Here is a 16,695-nt window from a genome sequence, read left to right on the forward strand (position 1 = left end):
TGTTTATTTAAAATTTATAAACAAGAGTATCTTTTTGTGGAGTGCAGTATGATGTTTTAGGAAATGATTAAATAGAGCTATTAACATATTTAGCACCTCACATTTTTTTCTTGATGGGAACATTTAAGATCAACTCTGTGGTTTATAAGTGTACATTATAAACTGTAGTATCACTTTCTGTATTGCAGTTACTTATAAATACATTCATTGGATACAGTGTTGGACAGGGAAGGAAGTTACATGAAATGTATCTTGGAGTTGCAATTTTTGCATGTTTTTATAACCAAATAGAGTTCTTTGGCTGGATGTATAAATCTCTTACGTTGGAGTGGGCCTTTAGTTAGGACTTAACATATCTGTCATCTGCGTTGGCACCAACTCCACCTGCCTGCTAATGTGGACTGGGAGGCGGTGCTCAACTCCTTGGGTTCCTGCCCCCATGTAGGGGTTGTGGACTGCATTCTTAGCCACTGGCATTGTCTAGCTCTTGCTAACATTTAGGGGGTATCTTTTTAGCTGTGCATGTTCTGAGAGCTGTCTTGCATATACTGGTATTCTCTCCTTATGTGAACAGCTAGCGTTGGGTTAGGCTGGGCCAGTGCCAGGAGCCAAGAGCTCCATCCAGGTCTCCATGTTTACGGCAGGAACTCAGGTGCTTAGGCCATAGCTCCTGTCTGCCAGGCACATTACCCAGAAGCTAGGTTCAAAGTTGGAGCAGCTAGGACTTACACTGATGCTCTGGGGTGGGATGCTGGCATCGAAGCAGCAGTTCACTTGTGCTACTCCAGTGTTTGACTAAATTTGCTAATAGGTTGATTTATTTTTATAGTGACTAGCATGTATCAGTTTGAACTTAGAATTAAGATAACTTAAATGGAGTTTTTCTCTTATTTTCCTGTTCGTCTTTATGTTATTTTTAATTTTTTTTATTTTACGATTTTTTCCCTGTCTCCAAGTAATTCTTGTTCATTTCCTTCTCCCAACTCAATCTTATTTGACAAGCTATTGATTGAGTTTGAAATGTGTTTTGTTCCATAGGACCAGGCCTCAGAGCAGAGCTGATTTTTTTTTTTTTCCCAGCCAGATAGGTCCTAAATACTTACTCTCTTGAGTTTTCACATGTACACTGACCTGTCACCAGGACGACCACATTAATAAAAGCTTCGTTGCTTGTGATTTTAGTTGTAGTATTGGTGGCAGGTGTATGAATAGATGTTCTTCTGAATATTTTCAGGTTTCTAAGTGGTAGCAGAGATGGAACAGCACGGATTTGGAGATTTGAGCAGCTGGAATGGAGAAGCATTTTATTGGACATGGCAACCAGAATCTCGGGGTGAGTGGTGTTTGGGAGCTTGGGGTCTGACTGGGTTTTTGTCTTGGTTATTTTCCTTAAGGGATATTAGCCTCTTCCTATCAAAGCTTTGTCTGCTGCACAGCTTGTTGGAGAACAAGTGTGCCAAGTGAGCATATCCTCTGGAGATTTAAAAATTAGGCTCTAGGGATGTTGTCATACTGTTGGTTTGTATGATCACGTTGAAAGACGTGGTTCTGACTTCCTACCTCATCACAGTTTCAGTTTCCAGAATAAGAACTGCAAGTTTATGCATATTAATATTTTGACTTTGCTTATTGAGAGTAATATAGGGTGGGCTCCAGGATGGGGCGTCCTGCTCGGATCCCGACTCCAGCCACAATGTGCACATGGTGAGCTGTCCCCGGGCAGCCAGTGCGCCATTTGGCGCCAGGCTCTGCCTGCTGGCTGCCCAGTCAGCTTCAGATTGGCTCATATCCATGCTTTGCAGCTGTTTTGGAGAGTGAACCCCAGGGGATGGAAGATCTTGCTGTTTTTTCTTTCCTCTCTAAAATATGCCTTTCAAATAAAAATAAATATATCTTTAAGAAATCAACAGAAACCTAAAGTCATAAATTTTGTTTGAATTTGTTTCCTGATTTGTATACTTACTTTCAACGATTTTTCCGAGAAATTTTGTTTTGTTTTATTCTTTCAAAAAATCATCCTATCTGGTTTACTTTTTCTGAAATATAAACCATTGGAATTGTAGTGAGTTTTCCAAATAAATTTGGCCTCAGTATTTTTGTGGAATTAACTGTTGCAGAGAATGGAGAAAAAAATATAGAATGGGACTTTGATAAACAACCTTTGTTAAGTTAAAAAGCCTTGAGGGCCCAGCGGTGTGGCCTAGCAGCTAAAGTCCTCTGCTTGAATACACCAGGATCCCCTATGGGCACTGGTTCTAATCCTGGCAGCTCCACTTCCCATCCAGCTCCCTGCTTGTGGCCTGGGAAAGCCTTCACGGACTGCGTAAGTTCTTAGTTGAAATAATGAAGGAGAGGGGAGAGTGAAGATCATGGAGAGTTATGTATTTAGGCCGAGTAAGAATATCACTGTTGAAATTTGAGTAAGGGCCTGTTTTATGAGGTGGAGGAGTAAGCTGCTGCCTGGTCATCAGCGTCTCATTGGATACCAGTGCGTATCCTGGCTGCTGCTCTTCCCATCTGGCTGCCTGCCAGTGGCCTGATTAACAACGGAAGATGAGCTGAGTGTTTGGGCCCTGCACCCACATAGAGAAGACCCACATAGAGACTGGCCCAGTTCCGGCTGTTGGCTATCCCGGAGGTGAGCCAGTGAATGGAGGATCCCTCTCATTCTCACTCCACATTTTATGTAAACATGAGTAAGATTTTTTTTCTAATGAGCCTGAGAACTGCAGCTTTTTGCTGCCATGCTCCATTCTTGGAGGTAATGTTACCTGTGTGTGTGTGTGTGTGTGTGATGATTATTTGTTTGAAAGAGTTGGCAGGGAGAGAGAGATCTTCCATCTACTCGTTTACTTCCCCGTGCCTGCAGAGGCTTACACTGGGCTAAGCTGAACAGAAACCTGGAGTCCATGTGGCTTGTCTGCAGGGTGGCAGGGTTCTAAGTGCTGGGGTAACCCCTGCTGCCTTACCATTACTTGGAAGCTCGATTGTTTTGGAGCAGCAGGACTTGGGTGTAGGTGGTGTTTCAGCCTGCTGTGTTACGGCTCCATCCCTGATCATCTGCTTTTAAGTGAGTTTTTCCTGGAAATCTTGAAAAGCATTGTAAGAATTAAGCAGTTTACTTTTTATTCTTTCATGTTGGTGAATCAAATTGATAAAATGTTACTGATCTATCTCATTTATAGCTCAACAAATTGTCTTGGGTCGTATGTTTTTCTATATGCTGGTGATATAAAGATGGATTGCTTTTTGTTTTCCTAAAATTTATTTCTTTGGAGATAGGACCAGGTGAAAATAAGTGTTAGTAATAGGTTGGGATCAGGACAAGGGCGTAAAGGGAGCAAAGTAAAATCTGATTTACTCTGTCTCTGAACTGCTTCTGATTGCTCTTCAGGTTCCACTCTAATCTGTGGCTTGGTAGTCTTTATGGATCAGATGTAATGAATCCTTTGTATACACTGGAAAAATAGGCACATGAATGTCATTCTCACTGCTTTGGTGGTATTGAGGGATTATATGCATTGTGTGGAAGCCATCCAAGTGAGTGAATACCTTCTGTATTTTTTGTTAGGGACTTGTCCTCAGAAGAAGAAAGGTTTATGAAACCTAAAGTAACAATGATAGCTTGGAATCAGAATGATAGCATTGTTGTCACTGCTGTGAATGATCATGTCCTCAAAGTGTGGAATTCCTATACGGGACAGCTTCTCCATAACTTACTGGTAGGTAGTTTTTATACAATAGGACAGTTCAGAATTTTGGAGCTACAATGTTCCTTTTCACACTACAGATTAGATAACACGCGTTCCCCCCCATTTAAGTTACAAGTTGGAAGCTTTTACATGTGTAATTTTTCTGATTTGTGTATTTATAAAAACCATTATACTAGGAAGTGTATGTGTATGTACAAGTTTCAACTGATAAACTCCTTAATGTTTTGACTTTGTTGACTAAAGGGTCATGCTGATGAAGTGTTTGTTTTGGAGACACATCCTTTTGATCCCAGAATTATGTTATCTGCAGGACATGATGGCAGCATATTTATATGGGATCTTACGAAAGGCACCAAGATGAAACATTATTTTAATATGGTAAGTGAAATGAAGTGTATCTTTTTGCTTGCATTGGTTTAGAGCGGTGGTTTTACAAAGTTTGGCTGGAAATTGATCTGCATGTTTTGGCTTCAGGTTTCTGTACATGTCAGGGTATGTAATAGCTAGTGAATTAACTGGCAGCCATGTGTGCAGAAAGTTCATACATTCATAGTCTGCAAAAACTGGATTGATTTCAGATGTTTTATACTAAAATATACTTCTGATCCATCGTCCAGACTTTTTGAAGTGCCTTAGTATATTCTCTTTCAAGAGAATACAAATTTATATACATATTATCTATGCCCTAACTAGTCCAGTGTGTTTTATTTTTCTGCACATGCTAATTAGTGCCCATTCATGTGCAGCTTGACATCAGTCTTGGGCTTCCTGCCTTAGCTTGTTTGGACGTGGAGGGCAGTCTGTCAGAGCAGTTAGTGAGTAAATGACTGTTTTCCAGCTCAGGCCACATTGGCCTTGGGTGATACTCAAGCAATGTAAGTTAAAGCTCACAAGGAAGAGTAAAGCAGCTTTAAGTAGTGAACATGTGTTCCCTGAAGGCAGGGAGCTGCAGTGGCAGGCATGTACCTGTGTGCCCTGGAGACTGCAGTGTGGTGGTCAGATCAGCTTAGGACTGGGTTAAAGTACTTTTCCATAAATTCTTGAAGTGTTCGTTTTAGTTCAGAAATACTGAATTTTATTAAAATTTGCCTAGTAGGTAACTTTTTAATATGTATTAAATTCAAGTCTTAACCAGTTGCCTGTCATTCACCTATAAAATGCACAGAAAAACCTTCACTTTGGATTGATGTGGAGCCTTTATTCAGTGACTGGCAGAACTAATTCCTAGAACTTGCAAGTTTATTTTGTTCTCTAGAAGAGTAGTATCCAAAATGAGTTTTGGTTTGCGATATTGGTATATTTTAAAAGCAAAGGTAGCTTTAAATTTCTGCTTCAGAAGGGACCTATTGCAAGACTTGATTGATATTAGGAAAATGCATGTGTCAGAAGAAGGTGCATAGAATTCTTTCTGATGTTTCTTTTTGGCTTTCCTAGATTGAAGGGCAAGGACACGGAGCAGTGTTTGACTGTAAATTCTCCCAGGATGGACAGCATTTTGCTTGTACAGATTCTCATGGACACCTTTTAATATTTGGTTTTGGATGCAGCAAACCATATGAAAAGGTCATTTGAAATATTTTTTTATAGTGTGGGGAAAAATAACTTTGCAAATTTATGCTAATTTGATCTTTTATTTTGATTAGCTGTTTAATGCTTATTTACATATGTTTACATGCATTTTTTACATGTTATTTGTAAACCTGAAAATGTCATCCTGTGAACTTGACTTTTCTAGATTCCTGATCAAATGTTCTTCCACACTGACTATCGACCTCTCATTAGAGATTCTAATAATTATGTCTTAGATGAGCAAACTCAGCAGGCCCCTCATCTTATGCCTCCGCCATTCTTAGTGGACGTGGATGGAAATCCTCATCCAACTAAGTACCAGAGATTGGTACCAGGCCGAGAAAACTCTGCAGATGAACAGCTGGTTCCTCAGCTCGGATACGTGGCAACAAGTAAGTGTGAAGGTGTTTTTTTTTTTTTTTTTTTTAATAAATTCAAAGACCTGCTGTAGCTGTAGATTCACCAGATGGAACTCTTTTGAAGTCTGCAGTATCTTATGCTGTTTGAGGTGAGGATTCTGGATTGCATGCTTGTTTCTGCTTCAATTCTTTAAAATGTATTTCTAAAAATGGTAGTCATTCCTGTAACTGTGTATTATTAAAACCAGGCCATTTAATTCAGGTAATGTTACCTGTGTTTGTGATCAGTTTTGTCAGTGTTCTGATGCCTTAGCTTTGCTCTCTTGTGATGTCCGTCTGGCATTAATCCTGGCGCTGAGGTATTCCATTTCCTCTGTCTGTCAAAATCTGGCTTAGCTTCTTTACTTCCATGACAGTGATGCGTTTGGAGAGAGTAATGCAGGAACTTTGTAGCATGTCTCATTTGGATTTGTCTTCTTTTTCTTGATTATGCCTAATGCATTTTAAATTTTTATTTGAAAGGGAAGAGTGAGTTGCTTATTTACTGGTTCATGCCCAAAATGCCTTTCACAGCCATGATTAGGCCACTTTGAAGCCAAGAAGCTGAAACTCAGTGCTGTGTACTCCCTGGCTGGCAGAGTCAGCCACCTGAGCCACGACCCGCTGCTTGCAGGGTGTGTGGTAGCAGGACCCTGGGGTGGGGAACTCACACACTTAGAGGGTGGGCTTCCGCACTGCTAGGCCAAATGGCTGCCCCCAGTTTTTTTCGAAGGCTTATTTTGATGGGTAGTAATACTTTCAGTCCCACCTTTTTTGATTAGTGCTTGGATTCATCTAATTTGCAATCCTTAACATCTTTGAGTCTTTTTTTTTTTTTGAAAGATTTATTTATTTTTATTGCAAAGTCAGATACACAGAGAGGAGAGACAGAGAGGAAGATCTTCCATTCGATGGTTCACTCCCCAAGTGACCACAATGGCAGGCGCTGCGCCAATCTGAAGCCAGGAACCAGGAACCTCTTCCGGGTCTCCCACGCGGGTGCAGGGTCCCAAAGCCTTGGGCCGTCCTTGACTGCTTTCCCAGGCCACAAGCAAGGAGCTGGATGGGAAGTGGAGCTGCCGGGATTAGAACCGGCGCCCATATGGGATCCCGGGGTGTTCAAGGCGAGGACTTTAGCTGCTAGGCCACGCCGCCGGGCCCCATGAGTCTTTTAAAATAGGCTTCTTATGGGCTGCATATTTAATCCCATAATGTTTCAGTTAGAACTTGTGGACTTTAGTCTTCTGTTCTGTATGTCCTTTCCCCCCTTTTTCTGCCTTCTATGGGATTATAATTCTGTAATGCATCTATAAATATCTTTCTGGTGATACTTGTTAGCTTTATTTACTTTTTATTTATTTTTTTTATAAGATTTATTTATTTTTATTACAAAGTCAGATATACAGAGAGGAGGAGAGACAGAGAGGAAGATCTTCCATCCAATGATTCACTGCCCAAGTGAGCCGCAACGGCCGGTGCTGTGCCAATCCGAAGCCAGGAGCCAGGAACCTCCTCCAGGTCTCCCACATGGGTGCAGGATCCCAAAGCATTGGGCCGTCCTCGACTGCTTTCCCAGGCCACAAGCAGGGAGCTGGATGGGAAGTGGAGCTTCCGGGATTAGAACCGGCTCCCATATGGGATCCTGGTGCGTTCAAGGCGAGGACTTTAGCCGCTAGGCCATGCTGCCGGGCCTGCTTTATTTACTTCTACAGATTTATTTATTGGGAGGCAGAGTTATAGAGACAAAAGGAGAAACAGGAGTCTTCACCTGGCTGGGTCACTGCCTGGACGGCTTTGAAGGCTGGGCTGGGCACGTTGAGGCCTGGATCTTTGTCCGGGTGCTGTCTAGTGCAGGGCCCATGGGCTTGTGCCGTGTTCTGCTGCTTTCCCTGGAGCGTGAGCAGGAAGCTGGCTCCAAGTGGAGTCCTGGGAGTTTAACAGGTGACGCTGCAGGAGCATCGCAGGTGGCAATGTGTTGTGATGTGCCACAGGTCCCTGTTGTGTGTTGTTAGGGAGTTACTGATGTGCGGCCTGCAGAGCTGTGCAGGTATTTGGATCCTTTCAGAGAGCATGCAAGGTCACAACTTGTTCGTGTCAGAGCCGAGATGTTGGCACTGCTAGTGCCGAGCCAGACCGCCCGAGTGATAACTGCATTCCTTCTGACTTAGACTTTCATGTAATGGTGTTACAGTTAATGTACGCACCAAGCAGTTTTTTTGAATGTAATTAATTATCTCTTCTGGCTGGTGGGAACTTGTATTACTGCTAGCACTGTGAGAACTTTAGAGATTTTTTAATAGTGCTTTTTCATGTTTTCTTCCAAGAACAAGAGTTTCCCATGCCTGAAAGTGTTTTATATATATGTGTGTTTTATATATATGTTATATATATATAATATAATATACATTATATAAAGTATTCTATTTTCCACCAAGTTTTTGAAGCATCTTTTTAATATGCAATTAAAAGTTACTGTGATACTTGAAGTTAACATCTAAATGTCCTTTGGTATAAAAGGATAGTTTTTGAAAGATGAAGATTAGAGATGTTGTGAGTTTTGGAATTTTATATAATAGCCAACATTAATTAAAGCCATTTTAAGCTCCACTTCTTTTTCAGCTCATCTTTCAGAGTGATCCGAAAAAATTAGCCTTTAACAAAAAAGATTTCTTCATTTCAAAGGCTGAGGTAGAGAGTGCGGGAGAAACCTAGATCTTGCATCCACTCGCTGACTTTCCCATTTGCTGCAACAGCCAGGGTTGGGCTAGTCCAGAGCCGTTCAACAAGAGCTGCTTCTGCATGTCCCAGCGGCAGTACAGACCCCCGACACTCAGGCCAATTTCTGCTGCTCTTTGTAGGTGCATTAGAAGTTACTAGATTGGAAGTGAACCAGCTAGGACTTGGACTGGCACCCATATGGGAAGCCCTATTGCCTGTGGTGGCTAACCGTGTTACATTACACATCGGCCCTGTGATTTTGTTTAAGGCATGGTTAATTTGAGTTACGACATTTAGTTTTTTGATGTATTGGTTTCCATGGCAAATGAGGATGTAATTAGTAAGATGAGCGTAACTTTGTGAAGAGGCTGATAATACTTCTTTCCCTTCCACCTGTAGCACTGTATGGCATCTTTCAGTTTCTGGATCTCTTACTGTGGTGCAGGTTTTACTTTTGCATTCCTTTTAATTAATGCTTTGTGAAACTCATTTTTAAAAGAGTTATTTATTTTTATTGGAAATTCAGATACAGAGAGAGGAGGAAAGAGAGAGAGGAAGATCTTCCATACACTGATTCATTCCCCAAGTGGCTGCAACAGCTGGAGCTGAGCTGTTCTGAAGCAAGGAGCTTCTTCTGGGTCTCCCATATGGGTACAGGGTCCCCAGGTTTTGGGCCGTCCTGGGCTGCTTTCCCAGGCCACAAGCAGGGAGCTGGATGGGAAGTGGAGCCGCTGGGATTAGAACTCGCACTCATGTGGGAGTCCAGTCCATACAAGGCAAGGCCTTTAGCCCCTTGACTACCATGCCGGGCCCTGAAAAATTCTTTAAAAACTTATTTAGAATTTTTAATTAGCTTCTAGCTGGTTCGATGCAGTTTGTAGATTATGGTCCTAAGCATATGACCATGCGCCTTTCCTCCTTTTTCCTTCTCCTCATGATTCTATTTCTGTAAGAAACAGGTGAGGATTTGTTTACTGTAATATATTGAGTTAATGTTAAAACAAGATACGTGTCATAAGGAATATTTGAATCAGAGTGCTTAGATGTGTTTCCAGGTCCCACAGTTAGCACTTTTATCCCATTAACTAATCATCAGCCTGTTTAATGTTTTTGTAAAGAATGTTACTGAAAAGAGAAAGGATATACAGACATGAAAATTGGATTCTGCCTTTGAGGTAATAGTCACCGTATCGGCTGTACTCAGAATCCTGTGTAAGAACGAAAGTAGCTTACAGCTAATGTCAGCTGTGCAGCTGCCGGCTCCCGCCGACTCCCGTGCTGGCTGGGACCTGGGAGCAGGAGAGCCTCTGTGGTGTGTGTCAGCGCTGAAGCGTGTTCCGCGCACTGTGCAGCGGCAGGGATGGGGCCCGTCTTACGGGGGCTGCTTTCATCCTGCCTGCTGCGTTGGTTTCTCTCCTCTCCTCCTTCACCTGTTTCTGTATCTGTTTCCTGTTTTCCCCAGTTACTTTCCTCTCTCGCATACATATGTATATGTGTGTGTACACGTATAAACACGTATATATACATGTGTTGTATTTTAAATGATTTATTTTTACTTGAAAGGCAGAGTTAACAGGGAGAGGAGAAACAGAGATCCTCAATGTGCTGCTTCATTCCCCGAGTGACTGCTTAGGCCAGAAGTAGGCCACGCTGGAGCCCGGAGCCAGGAGCTTCTTCTAGTCTCCCACATGGGTCTTAGGAGCCCAAGCATTTGGCAATCTTGAGTCACTTTACCAAGCCATCAGCATAGAGCTAGATTAGCAACAGAGCAGCGGGGGCACTGGCATCCACTTCTGGTTGAGGTCTTACACACTATGCCCCAGATGCTCTGCTTTTGATCTGGATGCAAGCCGAGGCACCTGGGAAGCAGCTGATGCTAGTTCAAGTGCCTGATGGAGTTCCTGCCACTCTCGGGGGAGACCTGCATGGAATTTCAGCTTCTGTTGGTGTTGGCCTGGCCCGACTCTTGATAGCACAACCATCTGTGGACTGAATCAGCAGACAGAATGTCTCTGCCTTTCAGATTGATAAATAAACAGATGGAAAAACGGACTAGTCCGTCTTTTAACAAGTATGTTGGAAAAAGACGGTTGAAAAGAAAATTGCTTCTTTCTCTTTCAGATATCACTTGTAATTTCCCTGTTAGTTCTAGTCAGAAGCTCTGGTTTGGAAGGTTTTTTTGTATTTGCTACTTGGAAAAAAAAAAAGGTTTGTTTTTCATTCATTCGAGAGGCACAGTTAGAGAGCTTCCATCTGCTGGTTCACTTCCCAAGTGACCACACCGGCTAGGTCTGGGCAGGCTGAAGCTGAGCGCTTCCTCTCGGCCCCCAAGTGGCTGCAGGGGCTCAAGCAGTTGGGCCTTTCTGTTGCTTTCCCAGATACATTGACAGGAAGCTGGAGTGAAAGTGGAGCAGTCACGGCACAAACTGGTGCCCATTTGAGATGCAAGTGGCAGCTTAACTGGCTGTGCCACAGCAGCCCCCTGTAAGATTTTAATGAAATATATCTGGTATAAATGAAGAGTATTAAAGTGAAAAAGCGTAACAAATGCTTTATAGAGATAATTTATGCTTTTATTTCAGGAATTTCAGAGCGCATGTTGAGGTTTTTATAATCTATGATAAAGAAAGGGTCTTGTTTGCTCTTAGTCTTTCCTCAGAATTAGTTGTGAAAGTGTATAATATATTTTGTATTCTAATGCAATTCTGATTATGTGAGAATAGAAATTCTGAAACATTATTAATGTATCTTTAGTTGCAGTCCACTTCTTCTTTTTATGGTTTGCGTTATGTGTGATGATTGTGTGCTCAATCATTGAAATTATAGGTGATGGAGAGGTAATTGAGCAAATTATAAGCCTCCAAAGCAATGATAATGGTGAGCGAAGCCCGGAGTCCAGTCTTCTTGATGGAATGATAAGACAGTTGCAGCAACAGCAGGACGAGAGACTGGCTGTGGATCAGGACGCCAGCACAGGTGGACTTCCAAGTGGGGAGGAAACCCCACGGAGAGGTACTGAGCAGATGGGAACTGTGTGTGTTGGCACGCCTTCAGGTTAGTGTAAGGGAAGGCACATACTTTGTCAGTAAGTTTTTCAGTAGGTATTGTAGTTTTATAAACATGTAACATGAATATCTTATTACACATTTTTCTAAAATAAAACTTGTTGACAGGCAGAAAGAAACTGACTCCCATCTGCTTGCTAACACCCTGACAGAATTTGATTTTTAATTATCAAAGACTACTTAAAGGTGTTTGACATTTTTTCTTTTAAAGATTTATTTATTTATTTATATTGGACAGTCAGATTTACAGAGAGAGGAGATACAGAGTGAAAGTTCTTCTGTTCTCTGATTCACTCCCCAAGTGGACACAGTGACCAGAGCTGAGCCGATCTGGAGCCAGGAGCAAGGAGCTGCTTCTGGGTCTCCCACGCGGGTGCAGGGTCCCAAGGCTTTGGGCCGTCCTCGACTGCTTTCCCAGGCCACAAGCAGGGAGCTGGATGGGAAGTGGGGCTGCAGGGACATGAACTGGTGCATGTAAGGCCTGGCCTTTAGCCACTAGACTACTTGCACTGGGCTCAAGATAGTTGACTCTTAAATATGTGCCTTAGAAAATTGTAACAAGGGCCCGGCGCGATAGTGTAGTGGTTAAAGTCCTTGCCTTGCACGCCTGGGATCCCATATAGTCGCCACTTCTAATCCCAGCGGTCCTGGAAGAGCTCCTGGCTCCTGGCTTCAGATTGGCTCGGCTCCGACCACTGCGGTCACTTGGGAAGTGAACCTTCGGATGGAGGATCTTCCTCTCTGTCTCTCCTCCTCTCTGTATATCCTCTTTTCGATAGAAATAAATAAATCTTAAGAAAAAAAATTGTAACAAACAGAAGCAAATGCTGTTTTTTTAAAAATTATGTTTCTTGCTTTTCCTTGCTTTATGAAAAATGAATTGTGTTGATCACTGATTTTGCAATACTTTAATGATTTATATATTTGAAAGTTAGAGGTCAAGAGTAGGGAGACAAAGAGAACCTTCTGTCTGCTCTTCACTCCCCAAAGGCTCAATGGCCAGAGCTTTGGCCAGTCAGCAGCTTTTTGGGGGTGTCCTAGATACACGGCTCAAGCACTTGGGTCATCTTCTGCTGGTTTCCCAGGTACATTAGCAGGGAACTGGATAGGAAGGGGCGCAGCTGGGACTCGAGCCAGTGCCCGCATGGGGTGCTGGTGCTGCAGGTGCTGGCTTTCCCGCATATGCCTTAGCACTGCTCCCAGAATACTCATTCTTCCTCACTGAATCAGTATTTGACAGTGAGTGCAAGACTTGCAACACTTTAACCCTTAATTTTCCAAGAACCAGGAGAATTGTCTCATGTGACCACAAGTCAGTGATTAGAAATAGTAGACTGTGTTATAACCACTGAACTACTATCTAATTATAACTGATATTCACATTTTTCTAATTGTCCCAGTGTTAGCTTCCATTTTTTTTCCTTTGCAAGTTTAGGTTTCAGTCAAACCCTGTTTGTTGTGTTTGTTACCTCTTTAAAATATTTGCTTATTTTAGAGGCAGATACAGGTGAGAGCTCCTATTGCGTGACCCACTCCTCAGATGCCCACAACAGCTAAGGTTGGATCAGGCCACAACTAGGGAGCTGGGCACTCATTCTGACCTCCCTGTGTGGGTGGCAGGGATCTAAGTATTTGAACAATCATTTGTTGCTTCTCAATTTGCGTGTTACAGAAAAAATTAGTAGTGCAACTGGGACTTGAACCCAGGCACTCCACTATGGATTTGTACAAGTGTCTGTGCAGACACCTGTCCCTGTTTCACTTTTTTAATAATAAATTTATTTTTATTTCTGATGATGTTTGCATAGTAGGGAAAGTTGTGTACCCATGTTTACCACTAATTAGTGTGGGAAGGACAAGGAGTGGGGTAAAGTAGATGAGACAATTACTTCTCATCTTTTTTTACTTTCTTCCTGAACCTGGAGGAAAGGTGGAGAGGAGAGGGTTGCTGCTAGCAGCCTAACCGCATCAGGACCCCAAGATGAGGGATGGCCACCTGGTGTTATCCCAGGGTCCCCAGTGTATAGCTTGTTCTGAGGGTACTGCTTATATGGTTTTGATAGTTCTGAGATGCTGTTGATTTTGTTGCTGCAAGGTTAATGAAATCTTTCCGAGGTCCATTGGCTGATACAGTCTACCTTAGAGTCTCCACTCTCTCAGACACTTGCTGTCAAAACTTGGCTGGGAAGTTGTCCAATTTGTTCTGCCATGCATGATACTGGATGTTCTCTGTAGGCCTCCATGATGTGTCATGTCCCGCATGTGCAGCTGAGGAGGCCCAGTTCTGACACAAGCACTCTGGTCATACTACAGATTCTGTGGTTTTTCCCATGGTTGGAGTTTTGAGTTCAGTGGTTCAGTTGGGGCGGGGGGTGTCCCTGAAGAAACCTCGTCTGAGGTGACCCCACACCTGACTCCTATGTGTGCCAGCCAGTGCAGGGTCTGGTTCAGTCTATCATCCCCATTATCACACAAACGTGCGCGGGCACACACACACACACACACACACTTTCTCACTCACTCACTCACTCACTCACTCACTCACTCACTCACTCTCTGGTGTCAGAGTCTCCTGGTTAGTTCTTTCCCCAGCCCCATCTCATATGCAAACCAATAGATACTGTGGCCCAGCCTAACCCTGCCCACCACCTTGACTTTCACACACACCAATAGCAACCGCAGCCTAATTGGAGTGAACCCCTCATGATCCCCACTAGGCCCATCCCAGCCCTAGTTCCTGTGCACAAACCTTTTATTCATTTTTAGTATATATCTTACGAGTAGAAATACATGCTTTTGTTGCATTCCAAATACATATTAATATGAAAGCGTTCTTGGAATAATACCCTGCTGATTTTTTCCTAGGCTTTAGAAGAGTAAGTTTAGATATCCAGTCCCCCCCGAATATTGGTCTGCGACGTAGTGGACAAGTTGAAGGCGTTCGGCAGATGCATCAGAATGCTCCCAGGAGTCAGATGGCTACGGAGCGCGACCTGCAAGCCTGGAAGCGAAGAGTGGTTGTACCAGAGGTACCACTAGGCATATTTAGGTTTGTTTGAGGTTACATATTTATATGGTTCTTATCTTTAAAGATATATTCATGTGGTTATTTACACATTTTTAATTTTGTTGTGTAAATAATCATATAAAATAGGTTTTAAAGATGTATTTGTTTAGTTATTTGGAAGAATGGTGGATCCATTTTCTGTCTGTTTTCCCCTGTGCTGAAAACAGCTGAAGCTTGGCTAGGCTGAAACCGAGACCCGGGAATTTCCTTCTGCATCTCCCGCTGGGTCACGGGGTCCCTGGGCCCCTGGGCCCCTGGGCCCCTGAGCCCCTGACGCTCGGCCCATCGTCTGCTGCCTCCCAGATCTGTTTGCAGAGAGCTAAATGCATAGAGGATGCACACGTCCTGGTGGCAGCCTGAGTGACGGGCTGGCCCCCACACCTGCTGCTACTGCCTGCCGTCTTAGGTCTCACTGCAGTGGAGGCTTGTCTAGCAGTTGGTGCAGTAATGTTGGGAAGTGAAAAACAGATGGTAGGAATGTGATGAAACATTCTTTTATGGTACAACTAAGCCTTAAATTTTGTCTGGTCCATGATGATCAGAACTGGAAGTGTCATTTTGGGATAGCTTTTCATTGTCAGACAGGGGTCGGAAGTGAAATATGTGAATAGTTTCTTAAACATGTAAGCATTACTTCTTTGACCTAGAAGAAACGGATGTTTTTCAGCAAGGCATGACCCAGATGTCTGGGTTATCACTGGCAGCTCAGCTTCCAATTTTAAGTTGCTATACCTAAGAACACTGCCAGGGCTGCAGCCGTTACGTGTCCTTTTTGGTGAGATGGTTTGAGGTTTAGGCCATAGGAAGAGAGAAAGAAGAGAAAAAGGCCATTTCTAGTCAATGGAACTTCCTTGGTGTGGCTAGCTGGCATTTCTGTCGTCTTTTGACCACACTAAAGCTGGTGAGGGGCCCAGGTGATAGAGTGTATTTGAGGGTGTAAAGAATAATCCAGTAGGGTTGGTAATGGATTATGTACAGTGTTTCTTGTAACAGTGAAGGGAAATACAGCATGTATCGGATAGGAATTTCATCTGGATTTTATGTTTATGTATTTGAGAGGTGGAAGGACAGAGTCTGGTGCTGTGACATAGCAAGCTGGCATCCCCTGGGGGTGCTAGTCTGTGTCCAGGCTGCTCCACTTGTGATGCAGCTCTCGGCTTGTGAGCTGAGGGGGTAGTGGGGAATAACTCAGAGTCCTTGCCATTGCACGCATATGACAGACCTGGAAGACGTTCCTGGCTCCCGGTATATCAAATATACTGGGATATATGAAATATCCCAGTATATATTTTTAGTATATTAAATAGTCTTTAATTTTTAAAAAATTGATGTAGTGGAACATTTCATATATATAATAATCCAATTTTAAAGCATTACAACACGTTGCACTCTACCCTCCCTCTTTTTGTCTTGATTTTTACAGTCATGTACTTAAACAATTTTTTTTGTAGTTGCAGTTGTAAACCTTTATCAAGTAAAGATTTCAGCAGATAGTAGTGGAGAAGTCACTGCTTCTCAAGATTTCTGGACAAAGGCTACAAATAGTAGCAAAATGTCAATTTCATTCATACACATTGCCGTTTATTAGACTCTTGTATATTACCATAAATCAAGGAAAACTTACATCTGTGTTTCAAGACTGGCTTATTTCATGAAACATAATGGTCCATTTTGTTGTGAAAGGGTTGTTTTTTTTTTTTTGTTAAAGTCAGATACACAGAGAGGAGGAGGGAGGGCAAGATCTTCTGTCCCTTGATTCACTCCCCAAGCAGCCGCAATGTCCAGAGAAAGACAGGATTTTATGGCTGAATAGTATTCTATCATGTAAATATGTCACAATTTATTTAATCATAAGTTGATGGGCAGTTGGGTTGATTTTATATCTTAGCTGTTGTTGGTTGAGTTGTTATGAACATTAGAGTATAGATAACTTTCAAATGCTGATTTTACTTCCTTTGGATAAACTCCTGGGAGTGAAATGGCTGAGTTGTGTGGTAGGTGTATGTGCCCATTTCTGAGGAGTCTCCGTACTGTCCTCTCTGGTTGCACTAGTTCACATTCCCACCACAGTGTGGCGGGGTACCTTCCCCACACAGCATCGCCAGCATTTGGTAATTGTTGAAGATAGCCTTTTCTAATGGTGAGCTGTTTATTGATTCCATACA

At 42.7% G+C, this 16,695-nt stretch overlaps 1 protein-coding gene across 1 annotated transcript in view; it reads left to right on the forward strand.

The window, feature by feature from the left end:
- BRWD1 (bromodomain and WD repeat domain containing 1) overlaps nucleotides 1–16,695 on the forward strand; it is a 107,215-nt gene that overhangs the window by 40,150 nt on the left and 50,370 nt on the right. Inside the window, exons 13-19 of the mRNA XM_058661618.1 lie at nucleotides 1,235–1,333; nucleotides 3,572–3,722; nucleotides 3,957–4,091; nucleotides 5,148–5,276; nucleotides 5,449–5,674; nucleotides 11,225–11,410; nucleotides 14,329–14,512. Coding sequence (XP_058517601.1) covers nucleotides 1,235–1,333; nucleotides 3,572–3,722; nucleotides 3,957–4,091; nucleotides 5,148–5,276; nucleotides 5,449–5,674; nucleotides 11,225–11,410; nucleotides 14,329–14,512 — 1,110 coding nt within the window. The remainder of the gene's footprint in view (nucleotides 1–1,234; nucleotides 1,334–3,571; nucleotides 3,723–3,956; nucleotides 4,092–5,147; nucleotides 5,277–5,448; nucleotides 5,675–11,224; nucleotides 11,411–14,328; nucleotides 14,513–16,695) is intronic.

This window comes from Ochotona princeps, chromosome 3, assembly GCF_030435755.1.
Source record: "Ochotona princeps isolate mOchPri1 chromosome 3, mOchPri1.hap1, whole genome shotgun sequence".
NCBI classification, from domain to species: Eukaryota; Metazoa; Chordata; class Mammalia; order Lagomorpha; family Ochotonidae; genus Ochotona; species Ochotona princeps.